Consider the following 14,120-nt stretch of genomic DNA (forward strand, 5'->3'; position numbering starts at 1 on the left):
ACAGGAGCGGACTGGGAATTTCGCCCAGATAAATGAGTAGTCAACGGCAGAAGGTGACCTTCTCTCGCAAGAGAGACGAGAGGAAGTGGGGAACCGCCCTGCAGGACCTTCTAGCAGTTACAACTACTCTAGAGGTTTCAAGTCTAATACCTACGAAATGCTCAGTTCAAGCAGCATGAAAGTAGATTACAGTAACGATTAGAAATGGTAAAGGATGCAAATTTGCAAGGTAACATGCTCTACTGCATAGAGCACGAAACCACATGTTAATATTGTAACAGACTTATATTTTGCTATTTTGAAAATTTACACATCAGTTTTTGCAAATCAGAGATGCAGGTGCAAATGTGTACCAAGAAGAGCTTGCATGCACTACTTTCAAAACTTAAAACACCTGCCTTTTTATAGTTCCTTTTTCTCAAGGTATGGATTCTGGTAAGGTAAAACAGTCTTTCAAATCATTCCTTACTATGTCGCTAGTTCACTTAAAAAAGAAAACCTAATTTAGAAAGTAATGTCTTTTGAAAACAATGTTTTCTTTACTCCTGGGCCATGCATTACTCCGCTTATTTACATCCTAACAAGAAGCAGAGTTTCTGCTATATTTTAGGCTGTAGTCGGTTTTATACAGAATACTATTTTAGAGCTTGAAGAGAGTTATTTTAGATTTTGACAGCAAAGCGAATTCTTTTCATGTTAGAGATAGAGAAAAATATAATTCCTCAGAAAGATAACATTGCAGATTCATTTAAATTAGTTACAAAAAAACAAAATGTGGGCTTCAAGTGATTCACAGTTGTTTGAGTACACATACTCAAAGATACCATAACCTGTGACTTGGGTTTTTTTTTTAATCAAAACATATCTTTAATAAATAAATTTTACTTCTCAAAACTCAATAATGAGAAAAGCAATAAAAAATGGGAAGTTAGGGCAGACGCTTCACCAAAAAAGATATACAAATGGCAAATAAGTAGCATGGAGAGGTGCTCCACATCATTAATCATTAGAGAAATGCAAAATAAAAGCTCAGGAGGTACCACTGAAAAGCTTTTAGAATAGGAGGGGGAATACTGTACTAGTGTTGGTGGAAATGAAGAGGCTGAGCAAATATTAACTTTCATACATTGCTGATAGGAACACAAATGAAACAGCCACTTTGGAAAACGGATGTTTACAGTGGCTTTATTTGTAATCACCAAAAGCTGAAAACACAAGGAACACTGTCACACATGTACTCCTCAGCATCCCAGGAGTTCGTTTTGAATAGTCTGTAAATGCTTCCCAAGTCTTTCCACAGAAATACAGGGGAAAATACCAAGGGGGGCAAAGGCTGGGGACAAGTGCTGGAAATTTCCTTGAAAACTGTCTTAGTTTTAAAAACTCATTTGTAACTATAAAAATGAGTTTAAATTGTGAAAGTAAAAATGAGTGATTTACTTTCTCACTCCAAATCTTTAAATAAATCACCTCATTATTACTAATAGTAAATAAATGAGCAGAAGGTACACCATGCTTATCTTTCACATGACTGTACCAGCTTCTTATCCTAGAGGGGCCAAGTACCCCCAAAGATTTGCCAGTGTTAGTGTGAAAAGCTTATGCTGGTTTAATATAGTACCTAATACACTGTAGTTTCAGTAGAGCTGTATCAACCATTTCCATGATTAGATTTTTGTCTAACTATTGTTAGATTGTCCAGCCCTTAGAATAGTGATGCAGTCAGATGCGCAATATAACTGCAAAATGAATGGAAAAATATAAATAAGTACATAAGTAAATATGCTTACCAGAATGCAAAATGTACAAATTAAACCAGATTTGAAATACCATTTTATGACTACTAAGATAGCAAAATTTTTCTAAATCCTGCCAACAAAGTTTGAATAATTCTTTGATGTATTAAAACTGGTATAATCCTTTTGGAAAGCAATACAGAGCAAAACCCATAAATGTGTGCACAGCCTTTGACAAAAACTTAGCTTTAGAAATATAATTCAATACAAGCAAAAAAGATGGGCTTCAATGCTAATAGTAGTATATTCCATTAGAACCCCAGTTTGGAAGCATTCACATTTTTAGACTAGTTTAATGGTTGTTGGCAGAAAAAAAAAAATTGTATAGCCAGTAAAAAATAGTGTAATATTAAGGCAGTGCCATTAAACGGCTACTACACTACTAGGCCCTCCTTGGTGCTTCACATGCATTAGTCTTAGGTAACATCCACAACTGCTATAATCGTAACAACTCTGAGGAGAAGGGGACGACAGAGGATGAGATGGCTGGATGGCATCACTGACTCGACGGACGCGAGTCTGAGTGAACTCTGGGAGTTGGTGATGGACAGGGAGGCCTGGCGTGCTGTGACTCATGGGGTCACAGACTGAGCGACTGAACTGAACTGAACTGATGAGAGAGTTACTGTTATTTTCAACCACTTTATAGATAAGGAAAATTGGGTACCAAAAGGTTAATTTGTCCAGGGGCATAACTTGACAGAACCAAGATTTAAATTAGAACCCAAACTCTAAATCACTCTACTACCTTAATATCTATGGGCATTCAACTATCAATATAGTGTAGGTGTAGAGACAGTGTGATATAGTGCAAAGAAATAGCAGCAGAACTGTATAATTAGTATGACATCATTTACATAAACAAAAACTCAGGGGAGTGTATATGTGAAGATGTGTCTAATAGTCTGGAAGGCAATCTGTGCAGCTCTATGGAAATCAAACTGTTGAACAGTGTTTTATTTTGCAGAGAGGAATGAAACAGGAACAGAACAGGCTTTAACTTTTTACCACATGTACTTCTGTATGATTTGACTTTGTTTTTAATCATAAATTCCATGTTTCTTTTTTAATTTAAAAAATTAGTTGATGATAAACTCTAAAAATTGCTGAAAATCCTAGAAAGAAATAGAACAAATATGGTATATAAAACTTGTCCCAGTATTGATAATGCTAAATAAGCAAGCTTTGGCAGAATAATGAAACCGTATATTATGTATTCAATATGAAAACCAAATCAGGTTTAGAACTCTATTTTGAGGGAACTTCCCTGGTGGTCCAGTGGCTAAGTCTATGTATTCCCAATGCAGGGGCCTAGGTTTGATCCCTGCTCAGGGAATTAGATCCCACATGCCCCAACTAAGAAGCCATGTACAGCAACTTAAGACCTGGTGCAACCAAATAAATATTTTTTAAAATAAATCTGTCTTTAATATGTACATGTATTATGTACGTCTATCTCCCCACTTTACATTTACAAGTCTCTACTGTACATTTAGGGTGCTATTTTAAATTTAATGGAAGTTATAAATAGAAACCATACTAACATAAGCAGCTAGAGAATTCTTAGTTTGGCTTTGAAAGGCAAAAAATAAGGGTGGTTGAACTGCAAGAAAGAAATACTATAAGAAAAAAAATATTTTAAAGTATCCCAGTTTCAACTCTGTATTCCTTGCTTCTATCCTTTTCTGGTAGATAGAATAATGCACCCCCTACCCCCTGAAGAATTGATGCTTTTGGACTGTTGTGTTGGAGAAGACTCTTGAGAGTCCCTTGGACTGCAAGGAAATCCAACCAGTCCATCCTAAAGGAGATTAGTCCTGGGTGTTCATTGGAAGGACTGATGTTGAAGCTGAAACTCCCAACACTTTGGCCACCTGATGCAAAGAGCTGACTTATTTGAAAAGACCCTGATGCTGGGAAAGATTGAGGGCAGGAGAAGGGGACAACAGAGAATGAGATGGTTGGATGGCATCACTAACTCGATGGACATGGTTTGGGTGGACTCTGGGAGTTGGTGATGGACAGGAAGGCCTGGCATGCTGTGGTTCATGGAGTCGCAAAGAGTCAGACACGACTGAGCGACTGAACTAAACCCCCCAAATATGTCCACTTCCTAACTCCCAGAACCTGTGAGCATATTACCTTAATGGCAAAAGAGCCTTTGCAGATGTAATTAAAGATCTTGACAGAGTTTGGAATATCTACATGGACCTAGTGTAATCACAAATGTCTTTTAAGAGTGGAGGACGTAAGCAGAAGAATCTGAGAAATTGAAGATGTTACACTGTTAGCTTTAAAAATGAAGAAAAGGGTCATGAGCCCAGGAATGCAAACAGCTTCTAGGAAGTAGAAAGTCAGGGAAACGGACTCTCCTTGAGGCTCTGGAAAGGAACACAGGCCTGCTAAAACTCTGATCTTAGCCCAGGGACATGCTGTCTGTACCTCTGATCTCCAGAACCTTAGAATAGTAAGTTTGTATTGTTTTAAGCCACTAAATTTGTAGTGATTTGTTACAGCAGCAGTAATACAATAAGAGAAATAGGAAACTACCTGCTCTGAAATTTTCAACATTTTTGACCTGGCATAATAAAAATGGTGCTTTCTCTTCAAAGTAATCTTTAACAGTGTGTAAATTTTAGCCCTTACAGCAAATGAGCCTACTAGCTGAGGATTTTAAATGAAAGTTAGGAATCCAAGATAAGGGAGAGGGTACTTCCCAAAGGGAAGTGAATTTAGAAAATTTGGGGAAATCTGTAGTGATTGAAGGTCATTACTGCCATTCAGACTGCCAGGCCTAGAAACAGAAAAATGAGAGTGAACAAGGAAAAATTATGTTGAGTTCTGGTCAAAGTTCAAACAGGTAGTTAAGTGAAAAACCTGATAATTATTTAAGCCTGGAACCAACTCCCTTTTACTTATAAACACAAGTATTCAAAGTATCAGAGGATTTTGCACACTTTTAAAATACACCGACTATATCCAGAAGCACAACTACTATGTAAACCAGGGCAAGACTGTATTTTACTTTATTCAGACTTAAGAGTTATTTGCCTATTTTAGAAAATCAACCAGTGAAGCTATTAAGACACTCAAGATTTTAAGACATTAATACAGCCCACCGATCTGTATTTGCAGCTATTGTCTACATATATATCAGTTGGATTAGTTGTGCTTCAGAGAGGTTTTATTATAAATCTCTTGTTTCTCATAGGTAGAGCATTCAACTGGCTTTTTAAATTATCTGAATTTTATTTCAGTAGGATATAAGGACTAGAATATATTATCATAAAATGGGGATACTGGCTCCAGTTGAAAATATTGATCTAAATATTATCTGAAATCCATCCATATTCCTCTTGTATCTGCAGTATTTTGTTCTTTCCTTTCAGTCAAACATTTTGTGGCAGGGAGGGAAGCTCCTATTGCTTAAAAGGTGTCTCGACTACCCAATTAGTCTTAAGTCTTTTCACAATCTAACCTTTACCACCATCACACCATTGAAATTGTGGCTGTAAAAGTCACCAACCCCTATTAAAAACAATGGACACTTGAAGAAAGGAATCTGTTTTGCCTGAACTTTCTATAGGATTTGACATCATTACTCCCTTTTGCTTGAAACTTTGGAAAGGATGGGCTTATACCCGTGTCATTTGTGTCAATAGCATATGCCGTCAGCAAGTGAGACCACGATGACACAGTCAACAGAACAAGACAGTAACAACTGTTAACAGGTTGTAGTAGAAATGGAGGTCTTCAGAGGCTCCACGACTCGCCTTAGGTCAGAATGTGTTAGTCACAGAGCACAGACTGTCAGTTCAGATTTCCAGTGTTGTGTGTGGTCATAAAGCTCTTGCCTAAAAACTGAAACATATAACCATTCAGTTTTTAGCTCATTTATTATATACCTCAAATAAAGCAAAGTTTAACATAATGTTATGCCCTGAAAGTGAATTCACTCAGTCGTGTCCAACTCTTTTGTGACCCCATGGACTGTAGCCTACCAGGCTCTGCTGTCCATGGCATTTTCCAGGCAAGAGTACTGGGGTGGGTTGCCATTTCCTTCTCCAGATCTTCCCACCCCAGAGTTCAAACTCGGGTCTCCCAAATTGCAGGCAGACTCTTTACTCTCTGAGCCACCAGGGAAGCCCTAGGTGTGATTTATCCCATTTAAATGGCAACTGAGCTCGAGTTACATTGATGAGTAAATAACAGTAATAGCAAACATTTTACAGTTTACTATATATCAGAGAAAATCACTCAGTCGTGCCCAACTCTGCAACCCCATGGACTATACAGTCCTTGGAATTCTCTAGGCCAGAATACTGAAGTGGGTACCCGTTTCCTTCTCCAGGGGATCTTCCCAACCCAGGGATCAAACCCAGGTCTCCCACATTGCAGGCAGACTCTTTACCAGCTGAGCCACCAGGGAAGCCCTTACTATGTCAAGCACTGTTCTAATCATCTGTTATGAGTTCACTGGTTTTTATCCTCACAAAAACGCCAGGAGCAGATGTTATTATTATCCTTCCAGAGATGAAACTGAAGCACAAGGGTCACATAGTAAAGAGTTGCCAGGGCTCAGATCTATAAGGCTGTTCACTGACTACTAAGTTAAACAATCTAACAAAATGGACATTAAGCATATACCTTAAAATTTAAAATATCAGCTGTGTTGATTGTTAAGCTATACAACACAAAAACAAGTTCTCTTTATTAGAAAGTCTTTAACAAATGTGATTTGTTAAATCATGTGATTCAGTAAGCATCACATGACCCAATTATGTAATATGTCTAAGGAAACAAAGCATCACATGACCCAATTATGTAATATGTCTAAGGAAACTTTGCTTGCTCTTTTCTAATTGGATCCATTTCATTTGCACTGAAATCTGCATTAAGGGGAGAAATCCCTGTCCCTATATGATATTCCACTGAAGGAAGTTTTTTTTTTAAAAAAACTTTATTATACTAAGAATTCCTTTATAAAACTGAACTATATTTTCATGCATTTTAATAATTAGGTATGATTCCAGGAAACTAAAGAATAAAAATTATTTTAAAAAGTTAATATGGAAAAGTTGAGGGGGAAATCAGTATGTATTATAGTTTTATTACTGATATAAAATTTTCAAATACTATACAGTGAGGTGTGTTGTAGAACTCTATATAGATATCATACACTATTACCAATTATTACTCAAGTATAATATATACAGCAATCACAAAATCAGAAAATAATGGATAACAGCCAGTGCCTTAGGGATGGTAGAACATCTATACTATTTTATTCAGCAGTTAAAGCACTTGCTACTTAATTTTTTCTAAATATTTACACTATTACACTTATTTTTACATATTCTAAATAACATTTCCCTCCAAAAAGCAGATCCTCCAGCTCTTGGCACTAATTCTCAAAGTCAAATGAACCTAAAAATACTGACAACCTTTTCAGGCTTTTATTGCTCTACCACAGGCATAAAAGCTCAGGAAGGGACTTGTGCATTCTAAAGAAAAGTATGCAATACCTTAAAATTTCAAATACTAAGTAATTGATACTCACAAGCACATAACATCAACTAAAACTTTTTACTAGTTTTCCTTTTCTTTTACAAGAGAATAATCATCGTATTAATATTATACTACAAAAGCATGTAGATTCCATAATTTAAAAAAATTAAATGTCAGATATACAAGTAATGGCATTTTCTCCAATAATTCACAATTTTTACAATTTCTGCTATTTTGGAACAAATGTTAAGTATCATTAAATATGAACTGAAACACTTAGCATCTCAAAGAATTATTAAGAATGGCAGAACTTACAATTAACTATAAATCTTACATTGGTAATATAGCTCCCCTTTTGTTAAGTAAACATTCTCCTGTGGTGTTTTCAAGTGAATACTTCTGGTTTGCAAAACTATAATGTGAAGAGCCTGAGGTTATGCAATTGTGTTAAATTACATGATAACCTTGACATGTAGGATATATCTATACCCCAGCCTAGAGTATGTATCTGTTACTCTTATAAAAGGTGATTTTAAAGTCATATTAAATGATGAATGGAGTTTAATTCAGTTCTGCAAAAGCTTTTATGAAAATCTTAATATGGAAACTTTGTTCTGAGAACCATGAATCTTAAAATTCTGCTCTGCGGTATTTTATGTATGGACCAATTAAAATTCTTGTTGAAAAATAAAAACAAAATGGTACTGATATTCTGAAATAAACATTTTATATTGTTACTGTATTGACGAAAGCTTAATTAAAACAGAAATTACAAGTTTATTTCATACCTAAAGGTTAGTTATTAGTGAGGTCTAAATTTTTTAGAGAAATGTTCACTAGCAGCCAGTTAGTAGTTAACTACATAAAATAATACTGTTATAAATTCTGCATTTAGTAGCTAACAAGTGATGTCAGTACAATTCTCAAAAACCTGTCATTAGTAGTGAGTTGCTAGCAAGTGATCTTCCCTGAGGTAAGAGATCATATGCAAAAGTTTGCTAATTTCCAATAAAGTTAGATTCTTAAAAATAATGGCAATGAGGACCTGTGTGGCTAGGAACCATAGATGCATTTCAGATTGACATCTTAATTGCAAGTAGTAGACTTGATTGCAAAAAACCAAACTAAAACTCATCAGAAGATTTAAAGCAAATTTCACAGTCAATAGCACTTGCTAAATGTCTCAGGTCTTTAGCTTAACTTTTCCAATAAAATACCTGAAATACAGTGAAAGGAGGGGAAATGGGCCTTAGACTTGCTCTTTAGTTCCTGAGTAACCCTTCCCTGGGTGTTCATTATATTCTAGCTCATATTTGACAGTGTCTTGTTTTCTTCGATTTCAACCAGTTTCTCACACCAGTATTCTAGAGACACATCATCTTCAACTCTACCTGGACTGTGGGTCATCAATTCAATCTTGGTATGACTAACTACGCTTCAACTTTCAGTTAAACACTGCAAATGTAATTTAACTATAGGATTGAATTACAGTTATTATGTTTCATGGAGAGCTAAGAAAATATTTTAACTAATTTATGATCCCCAGTTTAGACTCAAAGTTGTGGCAATCACAAAAGGTAGTTCTAAAAATCATTTCTGTAATTTATGTATTTGATGATGGTAACCATATGGAAGGACAAATAATGAGTCTAGAAATTAAAGAAATTCTAAGACTTTTTTGTGAAGATGATTCCTGGCCCACTTCTCAAATCCATTAATTCCTGCAACCATATTTCAGTTGATTTAAAATAATGTCAAGAAACCTGACCATTCTCAGCATCAAGCCTTTTATTCTTTATCAAGGGAGAACCCAAACTATTATTAAAATATTCACACCTAAACCAGCTTCTAAACAGCACTGCCGTAGCAAGAGAAATTAACACTGTTGTCAGAGATTGAGCCTGCCTTCTACTGTCCACAGGTGCATTCTAACTTGATAAAGGGAGATTTAATAGGGAGATAAAATGTGTAGCTTATGTTTTTACCTTATGCTATTAAATGTATTTGTCAGTTATCAAATATACTGAGCCACAGGTGAAGAAAATATTTGTTAAAGAAAAGGTGATTATATCGTTTACCTGGAAGCAATGCATTTGTTTGTGAAACAGTTTTCCTGTATTTAAACTAAAAAAAAAACAGGGGAGGTGTTCAGTGGCTGAAAAGGCCAAAAATAATTATAGTGGTTAGTGATATCTGTAATTTTTAAATTTAATAGAGAAGTCACCTGCATTAACTAAATGGGAAATACTATTTGGGAGCCACAGTTGTTTATGTAAAACTAATATACAATATAAAAGTTCTAAAATTTCCTTCTATTTATAGACATAGAGAAAGGTATTTGAAAGCAAATTTAGAAGAATGGAGATAAAATTTGATTTTAAACAGGTGATAATGTGATAAAACCCAAATGTGTATCTTGCTCAGATATCACCTGCAAAATGTCTATAGTTTCCATTCTTTCCCTAGTGGATTCAGGCAGAGACATTTTCATAGAAAGAAACCAAAACCTCCCTTATTTGGAAACACAAGTACTGTCTATATTCCTTATGAGTCAATTGGCTGAGATTTTTAAACACCCGATAATACAATTTCTGATGTACATTTTCTTAAAATGCAAACGGTCCTGCATCTATCACACGAGCAAACAGAGAGAGCCAGGCTTTGAATGCTCTAGATAAGAGATTGTATTAACATACATTTTGTCTTTCATCCATTCAAATTCAACTTAATTTCAGTGAACAGAGGAAAAAGATGTATTAACGTGTACATTTCAGAATACAGATTTGCAGAATAGGATAAAATAGTGCGATGCCAATCTCAGGATAAACATTCTTTAAGGAGTAAACATGAAAGCTGCTTCTTGAGGAAACAGGCACTAAAGGTTTGATGAATACACTATTTAAGCAAATGCCCAGTTGATCAGGGTATGATGCAGTCAAGTTTGCATCCAAATCCAAGTGAAGCTAACAAATGAAGAAAATCTAGTGGATTCTAAGAAAAAAAAAAAGGAAACACTTTTGGTTCAGAGGGGCTCAAAGACATTTAGCATATACAAGCTTAAATACCATTGATCAAAATTGTAGAACAATGTAACCCATTCATAAAGATAAATTCTTATTTATAAATTCTCTGTGAATCTGACAAACTCTGAAAATTAGAGATTAACTACTGCTACCATTATTTTTTTAATTATTTTTCTACCACACTTTGCAATCAACTTTTCTGCAAGATTAAAGAACAAAAATTTGGTGGTACTTGACCAGGCCAGGATTCAAATAATGGTAACATATTATCAACACCAGAGCACACAATTGGCTGTGCTGGCTCAGACAGCAACATTACTGAATCACATTGACTTTATCATTCTAGAATAGATACTTTCCCCCAAGCTTGCTCAAATCAGCAAAATGTTATATATCATTACACTACATTCTCAAGATATTTTCCAAAATGTTATATATCATTACACTACATTCTCAAGATATTTTCACAAAGAATACATATCTCTATGAATGTGTTTACGTTCACAGAAATGTCAGGATCCCAGTGTCTAACATATCCTTTATGAATTTCAAGATACAATTTAGTTCAGATAACCTTCAAATTTACATAAATCTTTTGACACGCTAGTAAGTATGTGGAATGGTTATCCTGATGACATCAACATTAGCAAAATCTTATCTTCCCCCAGTTCTAGCCTTTTCAGAAATCAAACAGATATAGCAAGAGAATCTTCATGTTTGCAACATTAAGACTTTCATGGAATTAAAATTACAAAGAACTTCCAATGAACCACATATATGGAAGTAACTCATTTTAGCAGATCTAATAACTATTTTACAGGAATTCAGAGCCAGCCTGGGCAGCAGTATATTAAAAGCTATTGCCAATCACACACTTGCTATCATGCACTGAATAACAAGATATAATCTTTGAATTATATACGTACAAGATTTTTTAATGACTAATCAAGTTATGTGGCCCAGCCAACAAATATTACATATTCACAATAAACATTCTGCCTTTATTAGCCTCTAATTAAATCAAGAGTGATCCATTGGCTCAGTTGTGTTTGTCATCTCAGCATCTTGACTATCCATCTCTTCGGGCTCCTCCACGGAACTTCCCTTTTGTGCTTCTGACCTTTCAGCAAACGCTGCTTCCAGTGCCTCTGCCACACAGCCATCGGCTGTTTCTATATTCAAATTTTCAGTGTCACCAGTTGGAGAAAAAGATTCAGGTAAGCCAGTCTGAAGACTACCAGACTTCACAGAAGAACTCACAGCTTCCACTTTCTTTTGAGGAGGATCAGATGGTGACTGCTCTGTACTCTGATCCCGCAAGTGCTTGTCCATTGACGCCTGAATAGAAGACACCATTTCCTGCAATTTTTTCCGCTGGGCCTCAACCATATCAGGATCAAGCTGCCTGCTGTCTCTCATTGTAACTACTCCAGGAGCTATTCGAATAAGCTCACTGTTACTAGGAGCAGCTGTGAATACAGAAGGCTCTGTTTTAATGGAACTACTACTAAAGTCTGTCCCTGTCGTATGCTTCCTTACAACTGCAGTCTCCCTGGCTCTTGGGTCAATGTGTGGGGTACTGGATGCAGTTCCTAGAGAATGCCCTTTCCCCTGAAAGGCTGTTACATTGTGAAGTTGCTCGGATTTCTTTTTCACTACTCCACCACTACCTAGTTTTAATAACCCATGTGAGGGGCTTGATTCCCTACTTCTTGTAGTAGCCTCTGCTCGAACCTGACTTACAGCCTCTTTAACTAAATCTTCAACATCAGGACCGATGGGAAAATGTCCTGCAGCGTCCACACACAACTCCAGTCTATCTTCAGAAGCATTGTAGACAAAGGTTTTGCCAGGCAGATGTGGGAAAGTACAATGCTTGCCATCAGCCATACCTTAAGAAAGGAAAAAGAATTTAACACATTAAAATCTTACTTTAAAGGTGAAGTAAAGACAATTATAATTGAAAGAGTAAACCTCCAATAATAATTTACAGGTAACAGCTTTCAAAACAAAATTAATTAGCAAATAATTTATTATACTTATTAACAGAATTTAATACATTACAAAAAAACAAAGAAATACCACCATAAACCTTAAAGTAGTTTCCCAGAGGGTCTGAAATATATATATCATTAACCTATTACAAAGTTAGGAAAGTTAGCCTTGAAACAAACAGCTGAGTTTAATAAAAACACTAGCACTAGTGTTAGTAAAGCATTTGCTTAGAGTAAAGCAATAAGAAAATGGACTTTCATTTAATAAAATTCAAATTATAAACTTTAAAAATTCCTATAAGGGCAAAGTGTTACATACACATGTTGCATAATACTGAATTAAAAATCATAGTAATTCTATTAAATTACAGAATGCCAGAATAAAAAGTTTCCTCTGTGTGTATATATGTATTTTTCACGAATATAAAAAGTATAACTTTCAAAGTAAGATATTCCATAATTAAAGTAGTCGATGTGGGGGCACATTTAGGAAAGTTAACATTAAGGCTTAAGTATAATTGCAAAGACTTATGTATAACTGCAAGAACTGACATCTGGTCACAATAAATTAATAATATCTTCTTCAACTCCTCTGAAATAGCTGTATTTCATGTTACAACTCTTATTCTCCTCTGGCAGATGAGAACCACCAAAGTAAGAGTGAGCTGTTGATGCACCTCAAATGGCCCAGTGTGATACACTTTCTCATAGTCAGCTGATGCAGCGGTATAGGGTAAGGACTTTAAAGCAGGCTTCCCTTCATTTTCCAGCTGAAGAGTTTGGTCTCACTACGTGGTATTTCGAATGTTTACACTTTTCCCAGCCTGGGCATAAAAAAGCTGCATATGTGTTTTAAGCTATCCAATATCTTTTTACATGTTAAGTTTGTACACTGTAAGTATACTCCAAATATGCAAAAATTAGAGTTTTCAAATTTTATGAAACCATAGATTTTTCTATGTTTAAAAAAATGAAATAGAGAATTTATAATAACATATGGGTATGTTTATAGCAAAATATAAAGCCAAAAGCAAACTAGTTTAAAATGAAGGAGACTGTTAGCAAGCACTACGGAAATTCAGAGAAGGGAAGGATGAGTGATATCTGGAATGCTTTGTGGGCATTAGGTAGTCTTAGAAGTATTAAGAATAGTTTCTTCCTTTCTGAAAAAAGCTACAGAATGAGAGTAAGTTCAAATAAACATTCATTTTGGTGGTAAGTTAAAGATCCAACGAGAATTTCCCCTTAGCAACATTACCTCTTAACAACATTTTTGGCAGAGAGAACTGACAAAAACAGATGGACAAACTTTAAAATCAGAGATGTCTAAATCGTACCTTTCAGAGTACAACCCTGAATTCAGTTTTACCTTCTACCAATCCCCTACCTCAGAGAGCTGTAAACCATGGCCTAGGAAACAAAGGTAGCAAAGAAGACAGACTTTTGAACGGTAAGGCCAGGGATTCCCTGAGGCAAAGGTTTCACACAATTATTTCAACAGAGAATAGCTACTGAGTCTCACTGTGCCAGGAACTAAAGTAAACCCTGAAGATTAAAAAATAAAACATAATTATTAGGAGATGGATATAAATAGATAATAACACAATCAGGTAAGTATAACAATGGCAGTACTTCAGTTCAGTTCAGTTGCTCAGTCGTGTCCAACTCTGCGACCCCATGAATCGCAACACACCCTGTCCATCACCAACTTCCAGAGTTCACTCAGACTCACGTCCATCGAGTCGGTGATGCCATCCAGCCATTTCATCCTCTGTCGTCCCCTTCTCCTCCTGCCCTCA

General features: G+C 35.6%; 1 protein-coding gene across 1 annotated transcript in view; it reads right to left on the reverse strand.

The window, feature by feature from the left end:
- Positions 1 to 7,052: 7,052 nt before the first annotated feature.
- Positions 7,053 to 14,120, reverse strand: part of VCPIP1 (valosin containing protein interacting protein 1) — a 29,242-nt gene continuing 22,174 nt past the window's right edge. Inside the window, exon 3 of the mRNA XM_004011714.5 lies at positions 7,053 to 12,219. Within this exon, the coding sequence (XP_004011763.2) occupies positions 11,348 to 12,219 (872 nt within the window). The 3' untranslated portion in view covers positions 7,053 to 11,347. The remainder of the gene's footprint in view (positions 12,220 to 14,120) is intronic.

Source organism: Ovis aries, chromosome 9 (assembly GCF_016772045.2).
Source record: "Ovis aries strain OAR_USU_Benz2616 breed Rambouillet chromosome 9, ARS-UI_Ramb_v3.0, whole genome shotgun sequence".
Taxonomy (NCBI): Eukaryota; Metazoa; Chordata; class Mammalia; order Artiodactyla; family Bovidae; genus Ovis; species Ovis aries.